General features: G+C 44.6%; 1 protein-coding gene across 1 annotated transcript in view; it reads left to right on the forward strand.

Annotated features, from left to right (window-relative positions):
• Nucleotides 1-16,268, forward strand: part of LOC121539393 (proenkephalin-A-like) — a 31,945-nt gene extending 15,677 nt beyond the window's left edge. The window contains exons 2-3 of the mRNA XM_041847866.2: nucleotides 6,561-6,725; nucleotides 14,005-16,268. Of these exons, the coding sequence (XP_041703800.1) occupies nucleotides 6,600-6,725; nucleotides 14,005-14,634 (756 nt within the window). The 5' untranslated portion in view covers nucleotides 6,561-6,599 and the 3' untranslated portion in view covers nucleotides 14,635-16,268. The remainder of the gene's footprint in view (nucleotides 1-6,560; nucleotides 6,726-14,004) is intronic.
• Nucleotides 16,269-16,548: the final 280 nt, after the last annotated feature.

Consider the following 16,548-nt stretch of genomic DNA (forward strand, 5'->3'; position numbering starts at 1 on the left):
TGTGTCGGTATGTAGTGTATGTGAATGTGTGTGGGTTTTGTGTGGGAGTGTCAATGTAGTGTGTGAGTGAGTGTGTATATGGTGTGTATATATTGTCTAGTGAGTGTGTATATGGTGTGCATATATGGTCTAGTGAGTGTGTGTAGGGTCAATGCAAGATAGAGTCAGTGCAGATAGTTTAGGTACCTTTAATTGACTATTTAGCAGTCTGGCTATTTAGCAGTCTTATGGCTTGACCCAATTACTGTGTTTAATTAAGTGATTTCCTCAGCAATAAGCCAGTTAATTAAACAATTATAACTGGGCTATCTGGAGAAGGGGACCTGGAGAGGAGGACCTGGAGAGGGGGATGTGGAGAGGGGGATTTGGAGAGGGGGATTTGGAGAGAGGGACCTGGAGAGGGGGATGTGGAGAGGGGGACCTGGAGAGGGGGACCTGGAGAGGGGGATGTGGAGAGGGGGATTTGGAGAGAGGGACCTGGAGAGGGGGATGTGGAGAGGGGGACCTGGAGAGGGGGACCTGGAGAGGGGGATGTGGAGAGGGGGATGTGGAGAGGGGGATTTGGAGAGAGGGACCTGGAGAGGGGGATGTGGAGAGGGGGATTTGGAGAGAGGGACCTGGAGAGGGGGACCTGGAGAGGGGGCTGTGGAGAGGACCTGCTGAGGGGGACCTGGAGAGGGGCTGCAGATGTGAAGGATGGAATGAGAGCGCCAGGACAAACTCTCCAGACACTGGGGAAAGAATAGACAACACAGTATTGTGCCTGGCAATATGCTGTCTGAATTTGGATGTCTAAGTAAAAAAAACAGCCAAAATAATGTCTCTATCTCAAAGGTGTTGAATGGTATGCTGCTATGCGCCAACATTGGCAAACGGCAAATCCCTCCTTCACTCTCTCTCTCTCTGGCTCTAGTACTCCAACTTTAATTCCATTTCAGTTCTAGCTATTTGATTATGCTGTCTGTTCTGGTCTTGAACGTTCACCATGTCAGACACAAAATGCTTTTCCACAGAAGAATGTTCCGGACAAAGAATTTGAATTAGAATCCATTCTGATTCTATGGTTCCTGATTAGTCAGTGTTCCGGTGACGTCATCAGTCCACTATCTCTCTGTTGTTCTCGCAACACTTTTCTCATTACTGCAGTGTCCTCATCAAGGCTAGGAAATGTAAAACGACTAATCTCAAGGAAAGTGTTAAATCTGGATTATTCACACATGGCTGATTTTTTTGTCTGTCTAGGCCTCTCTCTACTTTCAAGGCTAATAAGTGCAATGATAACACAATAAGTTGGACTAAAGTGCAAGTATTTCCTGTTTTTCTTTTCTCATAGTTCCCCTGTGTTTGTAGAGGACTTTTCTGACAGTTAGCTACAATACCTGAAATCCCTCTAAATATTTTTCCTTATCCATGACATTCATTTGGAGTGCATTTTTCGCTTGGCCACAACCACACCCTGTTGTGATGTCATAATGCATTATTAGAAACTGGGTAGTTTGGGTCCTGGATGCTGATTGGCTGAAAACTGTGGTATATTTAAGCAATAAGGCCCAAGGGGGTGTGGTGTATGGTCAATATACCATGACAAAGGGCTGTTCTTATGCACAACGCAACCTGGAAACAGCCCTTAGCCGTGGTATATTGGCCATATACCACAAACCCCCTAAGGTGCCTTATTGTTATTATAAACTGGTTACCAATGTAATTAGAGCAGTAAAAACAAATGCTTTGTCGTACCCGTGGTATACGGTCTGATATACCACGGCTGTCAGCCAATCAGCATTCAGGGCTCGAACCACCCAGTTTATAACAGACAATATATCAGGGGTATGGCGCAAAATTACTTGTTTATTGTTCAAATTATGTTGGTAACCAGTTTATAATTGCAATAAGGCTCCTCAAGGATGTGTGGTATAGGGCCAATATACCAAGGCTAAGGGCTGTATCCAGGCACTCCGTGTTGCGTCATGCATAAGAACAGCCCTTAGCCGTGGTACAGTGAGGGAAAAAAGTATTTGATCCCCTGCTGATTTTGTACGTTTGCCCACTGACAAAGAAATGATCAGTCTATAATTTTAATGGTAGTTTTATTTGAACAGTGAGAGACAGAATAACAACAAAAAAATCCAGGAAAACGCATGTCAAAAATGTTATAAATTGATTTGCATTTTAATGAGGGAAATAAGTATTTGACCCCCTCTCAATCAGAAAGATTTCTGGCTCCCAGGTGTCTTTTATACAGGTAACGAGCTGAGATTAGGAGCACACTCTTAAAGGGAGTGCTCCTAATCTCAGTTTGTTACCTGTATATCAGACACCTGTCCACAGAAGAAATCAATCAATCAGATTCCAAACTCTCCACCATGGCCAAGACCAAAGAGCTCTCCAAGGATGTCAGGGACAAGATTGTAGACCTACACAAGGCTGGAATGTGCTACAAGACCATCGCCAAGCAGCTTGGTGAGAAGTTGACAACAGTTGGTGCGATTATTCGCAAATGGAAGAAACACAAAATAACTGTCAATCTCCCTCGGCCTGGGGCTCCATGCAAGATCTCACCTCGTGGAGTTGCAATGATAATGAGAACGGTGAGGAATCAGCCCAGAACTACACGGGAGGATCTTGTCAATGATCTCAAGGCAGCTGGGACCATAGTCACCAAGAAAACAATTGGTAACACACTACTCTGTGAAGGACTGAAATCCTGCAGCGCCCGCAAGGTCCCCCTGCTGAAGAAAGCACATATAAATGCCCGTCTGAAGTTTACCAATGAACATCTGAATGATTCAGAGGAGAACTGGGTGAAAGTGTTGTGGTCAGATGAGACCAAAATGGAGCTCTTTGGCATCAATTCAACTCGCCGTGTTTGGAGGAGGAGGAATGCTGCCTGTGACCCCAAGAACACCATCCCCACCGTCAAACATGGAGGTGGAAACATTATGCTTTGGGGGTGTTTTTCTGCTAAGGGGACAGGACAATTTCACTGCATCAAAGGGACGATGGATGGGGCCATGTACCGTCAAATCTTGGGTGGGAACCTCCTTCCCTCAGCCAGGGCATTGAAAATGGGTTGTGGATGTGTATTCCAGCATGACAATAACCCAAAACACACGGCCAAGTCAACAAAGGGGTGGCTCAAGAAGAAGCACATTAAGGTCCTGGAGTGGCCTAGCCAGTCTCCAGACCTTAATCCCATAGAAAATCAGTGGAGGGAGCTGAAGGTTCGAGTTGCCAAACGTCAGCCTCGAAACCTTAATGACTTGGAGAAGATCTGCAAAGAGGAGTGGGACAAAATCCCTCCTGAGATGTGTGCAAACCTGGTGGCCAACTACAAGAAACGTCTGACCTCTGTGATTGCCAACAAGGGTTTTGCCACCAAGTACTAAGTTATGTTTTGCAGAGGGGTCGAATACTTATTTCCTTCATTAAAATGCAAATCAATTTATAACATTTTTGACATGCGTTTTTCTGGATTGTTTTGTTGTTATTCTGTCTCTCACTGTTCAAATAAACCTACCATTAAAATTATAGACTGTTCATTTCTTTGCCAGTGGGCAAACGTACAAAATCAGCAAGGGATCAAATACTTTTTTCCCTCACTGTATATTGGCCATATACCACACCCCCTCGGGCCTTATTGCTTAAATATTCTCTTTCTACTCCATTTTCCTTCCTGATGATGCCTTCCTATCGATAGTGACATCGTCAGTCATTCTAAATGTGTGTTTCTCTGGGGAATACCCCTGGTCCCACCATACCACACACACACACACACACACACACACACAAGTGCTCAATGAAGTTTGAGAACCTAATGGTGCTTTCAGCACACGACTCATTTGTCAATCCTATCAGTGGCTCAGACCCAGTGGTATTTACACTGGTACTGGTACTAGCTGCTTTAGTCTAGTAATGAGCTCTCATAGAGGGAGTCTCCCTATTTCTTATCAGTAATGTATCTGGATGAACTACCCCTACAACAAGCATACAATAAACAGTTTTAGTGACTAGGTAAGACCACTTGTTGTCGAGTGAAGAGTGAAAATCTCCAAAAACCTAAAATTGAATGATTTGGTGCCTCTAGGGCATTTCAGACAGCAGATTGTGGAAATGTTTTATGTAGATTGTGTTTGTTTTCTATGACTATGTTTTGTATCTCTGTTTTGCTTATCATATTGTATTGATGTGTATATTTTATAATTACAGGGCTCACCTGGAAAAGAGACCTTGGTCTTAACATGATTTCCTGTCAAAAGAAAGGTTAAATAAATAAATAAAAGAGTGCAGTGCTAACTCTGAGCCTTGGGCATCTCATATCTCATTTCAATCACATGTCCCCTTTTCTCACATCCAGACCTTGAGGCTAGAAGTACTTGAGATTTTCAGCCTTTCTTTCCTTTTTCGAGTGCCTTCACTAATTCAACGTGGTCCTTCGAGCCAGATAATCAGTGACTGATTCAGACCTGGGACACCAGTTGAGTGGACTTTCTGGCCAACCAGTGACATCAATCAATTAATTAATTACCAGGTAAAAAAGAAAACCAGCAGGGCACTCCAGACCTCCAGGCTGGGTTATGATTACCGCTGCCATATACAGTCCATATACTGTACAGTCCTTTGTCTATCATACAGTCCATATACATCATGCTTCAGCCTCAATCTTATTACCTTCCCTTCAACCTGTCTTCCTATGTCCAGCCACGAGCCACGGGCCAAGCTAAAAATCAATAAGGTGGTTTTAAGAGCACACCATCGCCAAATCCTCCTTTGTCCGCCCTGCCAGATCCCCGCGTATCGTATTCTTCATTCACTCCCCTACTTTATGATCACTCGCCACCGCCAGACTATCTTTAGCTGTTCCACGGGACGGCATTAAATAAAAACTCCCTCAAGGCGGATCTTGATTCGGTGAGGAGTGGTGAAGGGGCTTTAGTTTCTTGACTGAGTTAGATTAGGGCCTTTAGGCAATACAGTGACAGAAAGAAGAAGAGATGTGAAAGACATGTATTTCTACTGTTTGTAGTAAAAGTGCTGATTCCACAATAGAGAGAGGAGCGTGGAAGTGTCCAGTTCACTGCAATGGGAAATAATAACCAGTAAACACTATAGATTTAAAAAATTTAAATTTTAGTCATTTAGCAGACGCTCTTATCCAGAGCGACTTACAGTTAGTGAGTGCATACATTTTTCATACTGATCAGGGCTCTCCAACCCTGTTCCTGGAGAGCTACCATCCTGTAGGTTTTCACTCTAACCCTAATCTAGCACACCTGATTTTAATAATTAGCTGGTTGGTAAACTGAATCAGGTTAGTTACAACTGGGTTGGAGCAAAAACCTAAAGGAGGGTAGCTCTCCAGGAACAGGGTTGGAGAACCCTGCTATAGATTGTTAATGAGGAAATGCAGGCACTGTCTTGTACTGCACTCAACGGAATGACGTAATTAATAATGGACAACACAGTGTACTTTTTGATTCTTTTCAGCACTATTTCCCCTTGGGGTCGCAGGTGAATGGCCTGTGGTTCCTGGATATGTAATGTTCTCTCTCTGTGTATATCCATGTCTCATACAATATGAAAATGTATGCACTCACTAACTGTAAGTCGCTCTGGATAAGAGCGTCTGCTAAATGACTAAAATGTAAAATGTAAATACAGTAGACACCTTTGGTTATATGAAAAATAAATGGGAAAGTTTGTGATGCTGCATTGGGGCCTGCATCTCCCATTGACTCAATAAAGTACTTGAAAAGCTAAAAACACAGGGGAGAGACTACTGTCAAGATAACTACTTTTCCCTTTCCTTATCTGGGTTCATTCACACATGCTATTCTGCAATCACACTCATCCTTATCCAACTGCCATTTTTCTATAATAAACCAGTTTTAATTAGTTTAGGTATGCTGCTCTCAGGACATGAATGATAAAAGTGAATCATCGTTACCCCATTATTACTGCAAATTAATTAAAACTTTCAGTACAATTAAAATGTCCCTGCCAAACAAGTTTATGCTCTAATTATTTTAATTCCATAATAGATACACACCTATTAATTGCAGTTTTGGGCATAATGCCTTTGTGTGTGCCTCACTGAGATAAAGATGTGTGTGAATGTGTGTGTGTGTGTGCATTATTCCTTGTTCTCTGTCTGTTTCAAGTGCAACACAGCTTCAGATTCCTCTCTCTATATCTATCCATATCGGCAATTGTGCTCCCTCTCATCATGCAAAAAGCACTAATTCAGACTTCAATTAAGGCGATGATGAGTCTGGTTAATGAGGTACAAATAGGTGTTGCTTTTCTTATGTCGTTGTTGTCGTGTGGGGCGGAGAGACAGAGAAACAGCCAGACAAACAAAGGCTTAAGTGTTTTTCACTTAACTTGTCGGGCGATCCTGTCTGTCTGGCTGTTTCTCTGTCTCTCTCTCTCACTTTCTCTCCCCTTCTCTCGCTCTCTCGCTCTCCCCCCTCCTCTCTTTCAGTCTGGCTGTTCACTGTAAATTATGACTGTACAGAAGACAGTGAATTGACCTCTGATCTCTCTCCCCTGTCATGTCCCAGGCTGTCCCTATCATCTCCATAGTTAGGATACTGAGGACCATGAAGACCCCTCTCTGGTCCCTGCTGCTGCTGTGTCTGTGTGTCCCGGGACACTGTAGTGAATGCCAGGGGGACTGCCTGGCCTGTGGCCACATCCTGCCGCAGGAGATCAACTTCAACACACTGGTGAGGGTCTCTACAGCCTCCTGTTGTCAACTCTCTCTCTCTCTGCCTCTGTCTCTGCCCCAGCCAACAGCCAGCTCTGGCCTATACACACTCTATCCTACAGCCTTCTGTCCCTCAATGTATTTATTCTCCATTCCTGTTCCTATCTCTGCCACAATCAGTTCCTGCCCACAGATATCAATGTCAATACAGTAAGAGACCTCCTTGACTCTATTGTGTCAACAGGGCCCTGACTGAATCACACAGTCCTTAAAAGGTTGTTTGTCTGTGGGGCAATAGAGCTAATTCACTCAGGAGATGTTGTTTTGACTTTAAATGTCTGTGGCAATCCAGTTAACTTATGAAAACCACACACAATAAACAGCAGCTGGTTGGCCCGCTGCCGCCGCCACCGGCAGAGATCGAGTAAGTCACAAAGAGGTTGCCTAAGAGAGAGTGAGCAGGACCCCCCATACAGAAACAGGCATGCACGCACAGACGCATCTACCATACCGCTTACTCTGCGTACCCCTCCTCCTCTCCTTCCTCCTCCACGTCTCCCACCCCCCGTCCTTCTCCCCAACTACCCTTCCCTCCTCAAACTACTCTTCCTTCCTCAAACTACCCTTCCCTCCTCTAACTACCCTTCCCTCCTCAAACTACCCTTCCCTCCTCTAACTACCCTTCCCTCCTCTAACTACCCTTCCCTCCTCTAACTACCCTTCCCTCCTCAAACTACCCTTCCCTCCTCAAACTACCCTTCCCTCCTCTAACTACCCTTCCCTCCTCAAACTACCCTTCCCTCCTCTAACTACCCTTCCCTCCTCTAACTACCCTTCCCTCCTCAAACTACCCTTCCCTCCTCAAACTACCCTTCCCTCCTCTAACTACCCTTCCTTCCTCAAACTACCCTTCCTTCCTCTAACTACCCTTCCCTCCTCAAACTACCCTTCCCTCCTCTAACTACCCTTCCCTCCTCAAACTACCCTTCCCTCCTCTAACTACCCTTCCCTCCTCTAACTACCCTTCCCTCCTCTAACTACCCTTCCCTCCTCAAACTACCCTTCCCTCCTCAAACTACCCTTCCCTCCTCTAACTACCCTTCCTTCCTCAAACTACCCTTCCTTCCTCTAACTACCCTTCCCTCCTCAAACTACCCTTCCCTCCTCTAACTACCCTTCCTTCCTCAAACTACCCTTCCCTCCTCAAACTACCCTTCCCTCCTCAAACTACCCTTCCCTCCTCTAACTACCCTTCCTTCCTCTAACTACCCTTCCCTCCTCAAACTACCCTTCCCTCCTCTAACTACCCTTCCTTCCTCAAACTACCCTTCCCTCCTCAAACTACCCTTCCCTCCTCAAACTACCCTTCCTTCCTCAAACTACCCTTCCTTCCTCAAACTACCCTTCCCTCCTCTAACTACCCTTCCTTCCTCAAACTACCCCCCCCCTTTCTATCTCCCTCCTTCATCTCCTATACTGTCGATGATCTCTGACTCATAGTATTATGCCCTCCCAGCCTCCCGGCATCTGGATTTTAATTTGCATTGGCTAATTGATTCCTGAGGATAGACGTGAGTGTTCTGCCCTCCCTCCAGTCTCTTCATCTCAATGCTTGTGGTTTAGTACACCACCGACCCCCCTCTCTTTGTCTAGTGGCTTCAGTGTATTTTCGTATGTGCTGTGGGGTAAATATGTTCCCCTCACTATGATCAGTAAGTCAACTCTCCTGTTAAAGTTAAGTATCTCCGATTTTGTCCTTGAAGTAAAACAATAGCTTTCTTCGATAAGAAAAACAATTAATGTATTATCAAAAAAATTAATGTGATATCCAATTCTATAATTCCAGGATCCATCAATCCCTCTTTGCTTCCAATCATATCGGGCAGGGTATATTTGTCTCTTTCTCTCTAGAGAAGTCATCTCTCTGCAAGGTATACTTGTCTCTTTCTCTCTAGAGAAGTCGTCTCTCTGCAGGGTATACTTGTCTCTTTCTCTCTAGAGAAGTCATCTCTCTGCAGGGTAGACTTGTCTATTTCTCTCTAGAGAAGTCATCTCTCTGCAGGGTATACTTGTCTCTTTCTCTCTAGAGAAGTCATCTCTATGCAGGGTATATTTGTCTCTTTCTCTCTAGAGAAGTCGTCTCTCTGCAGGGTATATTTGTCTCTTTCTCTCTAGAGAAGTCATCTCTCTGCAGGGTATACTTGTCTCTTTCTCTCTAGAGAAGTCATCTCTCTGCAGGGTATACTTGTCTCTTTCTCTCTAGAGAAGTCATCTCTCTGCAGGGTATACTTGTCTCTTTCTCTCTAGAGAAGTCATCTCTCTGCAGGGTATATTTGTCTCTTTCTCTCTAGAGAAGTCGTCTCTCTGCAGGGTTTATTTGTCTCTTTCTCTCTAGAGAAGTCATCTCTATGCAGGGTATACTTGTCTCTTTCTCTCTAGAGAAGTCGTCTCTCTGCAAGGTATACTGTACACCTCTCTCTTCAGTTTGTCGTTGAACCAGAACCATACTTAAGTCGAACTGAATGCATTTTGAGATGAGGATAATGTGTGTGTGGGTGTGCATGTGCGTGTGTGTGTGTGTGTGTGTGCGTTGATATCAGGTTCAGCTCAGACTTGGGGCATCTCCACTGAGAGACTCCAAGACGAGACTGTGATGCATTCAGAGAAACCCTCTGACGGATTCTAGATATACAAATCACATAGTAATCTCTTGCTCTGTTGGGACTGTGAGCCATATGGAAATATCTTGTTCTGTTCCACGGGGATGCTGGCCCATGTTGACTTCAATGCTTCCCACAGTTGTGCCAAGTTGGCTGGATGTCCTTTGGGTGGTGGACTATTCTTGATGCACATGGGAAACTAGAGCAATGCCCTATCATGGACAGCCCTCTTCCCATTTTAGCAACCATTGAGTCTATATTTTTTGACAATGACAGCTTGCTATCTAGGGTTACACCCAGCAGTTTAGTGTCCTTAACTTGCTCAATAACCACATTTTTCAATAATATATCTAAGCCAGGCTTAGCGTTGAGTGAGTAATTTGTCCAAAAATTATGCTTTTAGTTTTTGAGATATTTAGCACCAGCCTGTTGCTAGTTGCCCATTCTAAAACTGACTGGAGCTCTATGTTAAGTGTCTCAGTTATTTATTTTACTGTTGCATCCGATGTGTATACTGTTGCGTCGTCATCGTACATAGACACACAGGCTTTATTCAAGGTCAGTGGAAGGTCATTAGTAAAAACAGAAAACAATAATGGCCCTAGCCGGCTGCCCTGCAGTACACCACACTCAACTGAATTTGCATGAGAGAGGCTTACATTAATGAAAACCCTTTGTGTTCTATTAGATAAGTAACTCTCAATCCATAATAAGGCAGAGGATGCAAATCCATAACACCTAAGTCTTTTCAGCAATAGGTTATGATCAATGACATCAAAAGCTGCACCGAAGTCTAACAAAACAGCTCCACAATCTTCTAACTATCAATTTATTTCAGCCAATCATCAGTCATTTGTGTCAGTGCCGAGCATGTTGAGTGCCCTTCCCTATAAGCATGCTGAAAGTCTGTTGTTAATTTGTTTTCTGTAAAATAACTTTGTATTTGATAAAACACATTTTTTTCCCAAAGGTTTGCTAAGCACTTGTAACCATTAAACCATTAAAGGGTGCTCTGCTATTCTTTGGTAGCAGAATGACCTTTGACTCCCCATGTCTGAGGGCACACACCGTCTTCTTGGCTTAAATTGAAGATGTGGCAAACAGGAGTCACAATGTATTCCGCTACCAAAATCAGCAATTTACCATCCAGTTTGTCAGAACCAGGTGGTTTGTCCTTATTTATAGATAGCAACAATTGTTTCACCTCTTCAACCTATTTACTATTCCCTTTGCCTCAACCCTCTCAAACATACATACAATCCACAGGGATTTGGCAGTTCTAACAGTCAGTTTCTTGATGGGTGCATGCCTATCAGTAACTGGAAGAAGCAGTTTCATAAATGATTAAAGTGCAGCGTCCGGATGTTCCTCATTACACACATCAGAACAACAATTATTTTTCACATCTTCAACATCCAAACCTCTTGTATGATCGTTTATACACCATTTTAGGTCCAGCCTTTGGAACTTTGGTTTTTCTAGATATGGCTATTATATTATGATCACTACATCTGATGGGTGTGGATACAGCTTTAGAGCAGATTTCTGCAACATTAGTAAAGATGTGATCAATACACGTGGATGATTTAGTTCCTGTTCTGTTTGTAAATGCCCTAGTAGGTTGACTGATGACTTGAACCAGATTGCAGGCACTGGTTACAGCTTGGAGCTTGTTTTTGAGTGTGCAGCTTGATGACAACCAGTCAATATTTAGGTCAACCAGAAAATATACCTCTCTGTTGATATCACATACATTATCCAACATTTCACACATAGTCAAAATACTGACTTTTATCACTTGGTGGTCTATAGCAACTTCCTACGAGAATAGGCTTTAGGTGAGGCAGATGAACCTGTAGCCATTTTACTTCCACATCATCTGACATGAGATCCTCTCTCAGCCTAACATGAATATTACTCTGGACATACATGGCAACCCCTCCTCTATTTGCATTTGTATCTTTCCTATATATTATTTAACCATGTATAGGTACTAATGCATCATCAAAGGAATTATCTGGAGTGTGTTTCAGAGATGGCCAGAATATGAATGTTTTCTGATGTTAAGAAGTTGTCAATTTCATGAACCTTGTTTCTCAGGCCATATGTTAATATGGGCTATTTTTAGTCCTTTTCTGGGTTGCTTGTTTGTTTTTAGTGCTATTCTGAGAGGCTGATCCGAGGTAGACATGTCAGTGCAAACAGTGGAATTCAAATCTATGTGCATATGATTATTGCAGACAATACCCTCGGAGCTAACAGTTAAAGGAACATAGATTTGGTTACTTACATGGACTGCACTTCTATTTATCTGGGATATTATATGATTTCCATGTCCTCTGTTGCTTATTAGGGGGAGACAGGGAGGACTGGAGCGCTACCAAACCCAGGCCGTCAGTCTCTTAAGCCGTTCGCTATGTTGGAGATAATCCTGGAACCCCTGCGGTTAGGGTGAATCGCATCTTTTAAAGAGTGTTGGTTGCTCCCAGAACAAGTCAAAATTGTCACAAAAGGAGACATTCCTGTCTTTGCAGAGATTCTTCAGGAACTTGTTTAGGGCAGCAAGGTGGCTGTAATGTTCCGAACCCCTTCTATAGCACGGCAGGGGGCTAGAGATGACTGTTCTCTTCCCTGTGCAAACAAGGGTGTTCAAGAGAATGTTGTAGTCCTTCTGCAGTTCCTCAGATTGCCGAAAGCGAATGTCTTTAAATCCAACGTGAGTTACAATGGTGCCAATATTAGAGTAGTTGGCTAGAACTGTGGGCAGGAGGGAGTTGATGTCTTGGACACGGGCGCCTGGGTGACAGTGGAGCTTGGTCGGCCAACAGGCCGCAAGCAGGCCAAAATCTCTCACCATCGAGCTGCCCACGACGATGGTGGTCGTGATGGAATCCGATAGGGAAGGAAGAGGGGGAACAGAACGGGCCTGCCTCGGGCAGGGGGGAGGAGGTGTGCTTTGACTCATGCCAGCCTGACTCACCGCACATCTACCAGTAGCAGCGGATGGCGTCAGAATCCTCGGGGAGATGGAGGAGGGCCCAAGACCTTGTTTCCTCTGGTCAGCGACCGGCTGAGCTGTGGAGGGTGCCTCTGGAAGGCTGCTGGCTGTTGGTGTACTCCAAGGATCAGAGTTGACTCCCGGCGCCGGTATGTCCGCCTCCAGCGGGGCAAAGCTGTTTAATAGCTGGAACTGATCTTCTAGGATATATGGAGGCTGGCCAGACTGCCTCCCACCCGACCTCCTTCGCCTTGCCAGTGTCCAGTCTCCCACTGGCCGCGGCGTTGAGCTTACCATCTGTCCAGTGGATTGGAGCAGGTCAGTACCGCCTGACTCATCGACCCTTTGGCTGTAGGAGGCATTCAGAACTGAAATTATGTGTGCCTGGGCTGCATCAAAGTACTTAGAAAGCACATCTTGTTTTTCCCACAGCTGAGCTAGCAGCCGGAGAATCTCTTCCCTAAACTGCTTGATGATGATACATTTGTAACAGACAAATATTTTATGTTCATTTATCAGTTCCACCTTATTTTCCTCCTCTTGCGTAGCTATCATCTTGCACCTAGCGCATTTATGATCTATTGGATTGAGGTCTGGGGACTGGGCAGGCCGCTCAAGTAAACTGAACTTGCTGACATGTTCCAGGCAATGCTTTTCCACTGCTCAATTGTCCAGTGTTGGTGATCACATGTCCACTGGAGCCGCTTCTTCTTGTTTTTAACTGATAGGATTGGTCGTCTGCTGCAATTGCCCATCCGTGACAAGGTTTGAGGAGTTGTGTGTTCCGAGATGCCGTTCTGCACACCACTGTGGTACTGCACCGTTATTTGTCTGTTTGTGGCCCTCTGTTAGCTTGCACGATTCTTGCCATTCTCCTTCAACCACTCTCATCAACGAGCTGTTTTCGCTCACAGGACTACCGCTGACTGGATGTTTTTTGTTTGTCGCACCATTCTCGGTAAACCCTAGACACTGTTGTGCGTGAAATGCCCAATAATCAATGAACAGCAGCGTAATGGTAGAAATAAATCAAACCAATTATCATTATAGCAGCAGCGTAGGTATGAGGGGTGTCTACGTGTTGGTGTAAGTGTGTGAGTGAAGGTTTATGTGAGAGTTTGTATGTGAGTATGTGTGTGCGTTTGAGTGAGTAACAGTGAAGTTGCCAGAGTGGATGGGCATAGAGTCAGAGTGGATGGGCAGAGAGTCATAGTGGATGGGCAGAGAGTCATAGTGGATGGGCATAGAGTCAGAGTGGATGGGCAGAGAGTCAGAGTGGATGGGCAGAGAGTCATAGTGGATGGGCATAGAGTCAGAGTGGATGGGCAGAGAGTCAGAGTGGATGGGCATAGAGTCAGAGTGGATGGGCATAGAGTCAGTGTGGATGGGCAGAGAGTCAGTGTGGATGGGCAGAGAGTCAGTGTGGATGGGCATAGAGTCAGAGTGGATGGGCAGAGAGTCAGAGTGGATGGACATAGAGTCAGAGTGGATGGACATAGAGTCAGAGTGGATGGGCAGTGAGTCAGTGTGGATGGGCAGAGAGTCAGTGTGGATGGGCATAGAGTCAGAGTGGATAGTCTGTGGGATTGCTGCTCTCTAACGGCCATGTGCTCTGTGTTTCCCTCCCCCTCTCCTCTCAGGTGTGTCTGGTGGAGTGTGAGGGTAACGTCTCCCCTGCCTTCACTTGGGACCTGTGCCGCAAGGCCTCAGCGTCCCCACAGTTACCCTCCATGTCCATAGGGGGCGCTGCCATGCTGAAGCGGGCCCAGGAGGAGGTGGAGGCCATGCTGCCAGAGGAAGAAGAGCAGCAGGGGGATGGGGGGCTGATGTACCCAGTAGCCTTGCAGAGGTTTGACCACGTGGTCCGTGCTCTGGGCATAGACGAGCTGGGCAGTGACAGCTGGCTAACCGCTGATGCCTACAACTCCCAGCTGCCCCAGGAAATGCAGGAAAGGGATGAGGAAGTTGGGGATGAGGAAGAGAGGGAGAACGCGATGGAGAGAGAGCAGGACGGAGCGGCGGGGATAAGTCTGTCAAAGCGCTTCGGGGGGTTCCTGAAGGGAAGGCATGGCTACAGGAAGTTGATGAGCCCCGGGAGGCCCTTGCAGAAGCGCTATGGCGGGTTCATAGGCGTCCGGAAATCTGCCCGCAAGTGGAACAACCAGAAACGGTTCAGTGAGTTCCTGAAGCAGTACCTGGGCATGAGCACCCGAGCTAGCAAATCCTACAACAGCGTCTCCGCTGACATCACCCAACAGAACAAGGTGTAGCCACACACACGGCAACTGTATCCCTGGCAACGACGCACCTGTCATAACCTAGCAACCCCAGACCCCGCCCTACATATTCAAATCCGTCACCAAGGTGATGATTAAACTTCTGTTCCGAACACAACCCCTCATGAAAATCCACACTGGAGCATTATAGATTCAATCTTGTGTACTGCATTACCTCATTGATAACGAGAACAACGTATTATGAATAAAAGCTAAGAAAATAGTAAAAAAATACCATGTATATAGCTAAATGGTTTATCAGATAATCACATTGGATTAATTTAGACACACCAACACACTGTATTTGTTTTGATTTTCTATACTGTATCTGTAATGTAACTTTTGAAACCATGTTCGCCTTCATCAATCATGGCTATTATTATTACATAGATTAATTCAGTGGAAACTTCATGAATTTAAATAACTTACTAGTGAAGTTTCCATGGATTTCCTGAACCAGTACAGTACATGAGAGGGAGACCCGGGCATGCCACTCTTTATTATGCTCCCCTCTAGTGGCTAACCCCAAAATTACTTTCAGATATCCAATTGAAAATGCACTAGGATATGTTCATGACTATTTTATATAACACAATCTCAGTATTAGGTTTGTGGATGGCTTGTAACTATTCACATCTTCAGAACTATTCTCCAAACTTCAATCTCAACCCTGACAGTGTCTACTATAATTTGGAGCAAAACATCACAATTAACTGTTACTACTGTATAAGACTACAAGAAGCTATCCATGCTCATGTATCAATGATCTGTTGGCAAAACTAATGTTCTGACTTGAGAATTAACCTTGGCGTGTGTTTTTTGAAGCAGACACAGATGTAGCCTAGGCCTATTCAATCAGATCAAGTGTTAACTGGCGATAGCAGACAGCCTCATAGCGGATGTTTTGACGGTGTTGGAGATGGAACTGTGTTCTCCAGCAGTCAAATCGGTGAGCAGCTGCTCTTGCGATCATTGTCACCAAGCCACACCCGCCCCACTAGTGTTAGAAGTTCAGAAGGAGAAAGTGTAGGCCAGGGTTCCCCAACTGGCGGCCCGACAAAAAAATAAAAATGTGAACATAAAAGACAAAAAACATCAGCAAATCAGCTCCAAGTGGTTTTAAATTGAGGAAATCTGTTCCAAAGTATTCCCACACAGAGATATATGTGATCATGTACAAATGTCGGGCCGAGGCTAAATCAAGTTGATGATACCTGGTGTAGGCTATATATAAATAATTACGCTCAAATTCAAAATCATTAAACGATATGAGGATTTCTATCATCCTAATAGAGGTGTAGATTACATCTCACATTCCACTGCTAGAACTTGTAAACAAGGCTGCATGGGGTTTCTCTTAATGCAACTCGTACAGCCAATGGCAATGTCTGCTTTAGGTATAATGCCAGGAGCCGCTTGTGGATTTGACTGCTCTAATGCAGTTCCACTTCCAACACCACCAAAACAAACACTATGCAGACGTCGGCTAAAGCAGATCTGATTGAATAGAGCCCATACTGTGTGTGTGAACAGTGGTCTTTGAGTTATTACGTGAATCCATTTCGCTGTGCAGTATAAAACCTGTAAATAGCAGAAATTTAACATATCAATAAAGATAGTAAACTATTTGTTTCGTGGCTTGTAATGCAGCAAATGATTCTGTGTCTTGAGGTGTTTTGTTGCAACGTTCTAGAAAGTTCACAAGACGATGACATCATCTTGTATGAATCCCACAATGCTCCATTTATTAAACAAAAAATGTCCACACCAATATTGTCTTGTATAATAACAATAATAAAAGTCCTCTCTTGAACAAATACAATCTCTGTATAGATGCAGGCTCACAACTCAACATGGAACGATGTATAACTATACATCTAACTTACAAGGCCCAGGACAAGATTTTAA

Source organism: Coregonus clupeaformis, chromosome 25 (genome assembly GCF_020615455.1).
Source record: "Coregonus clupeaformis isolate EN_2021a chromosome 25, ASM2061545v1, whole genome shotgun sequence".
Classification (NCBI taxonomy): domain Eukaryota; kingdom Metazoa; phylum Chordata; class Actinopteri; order Salmoniformes; family Salmonidae; genus Coregonus; species Coregonus clupeaformis.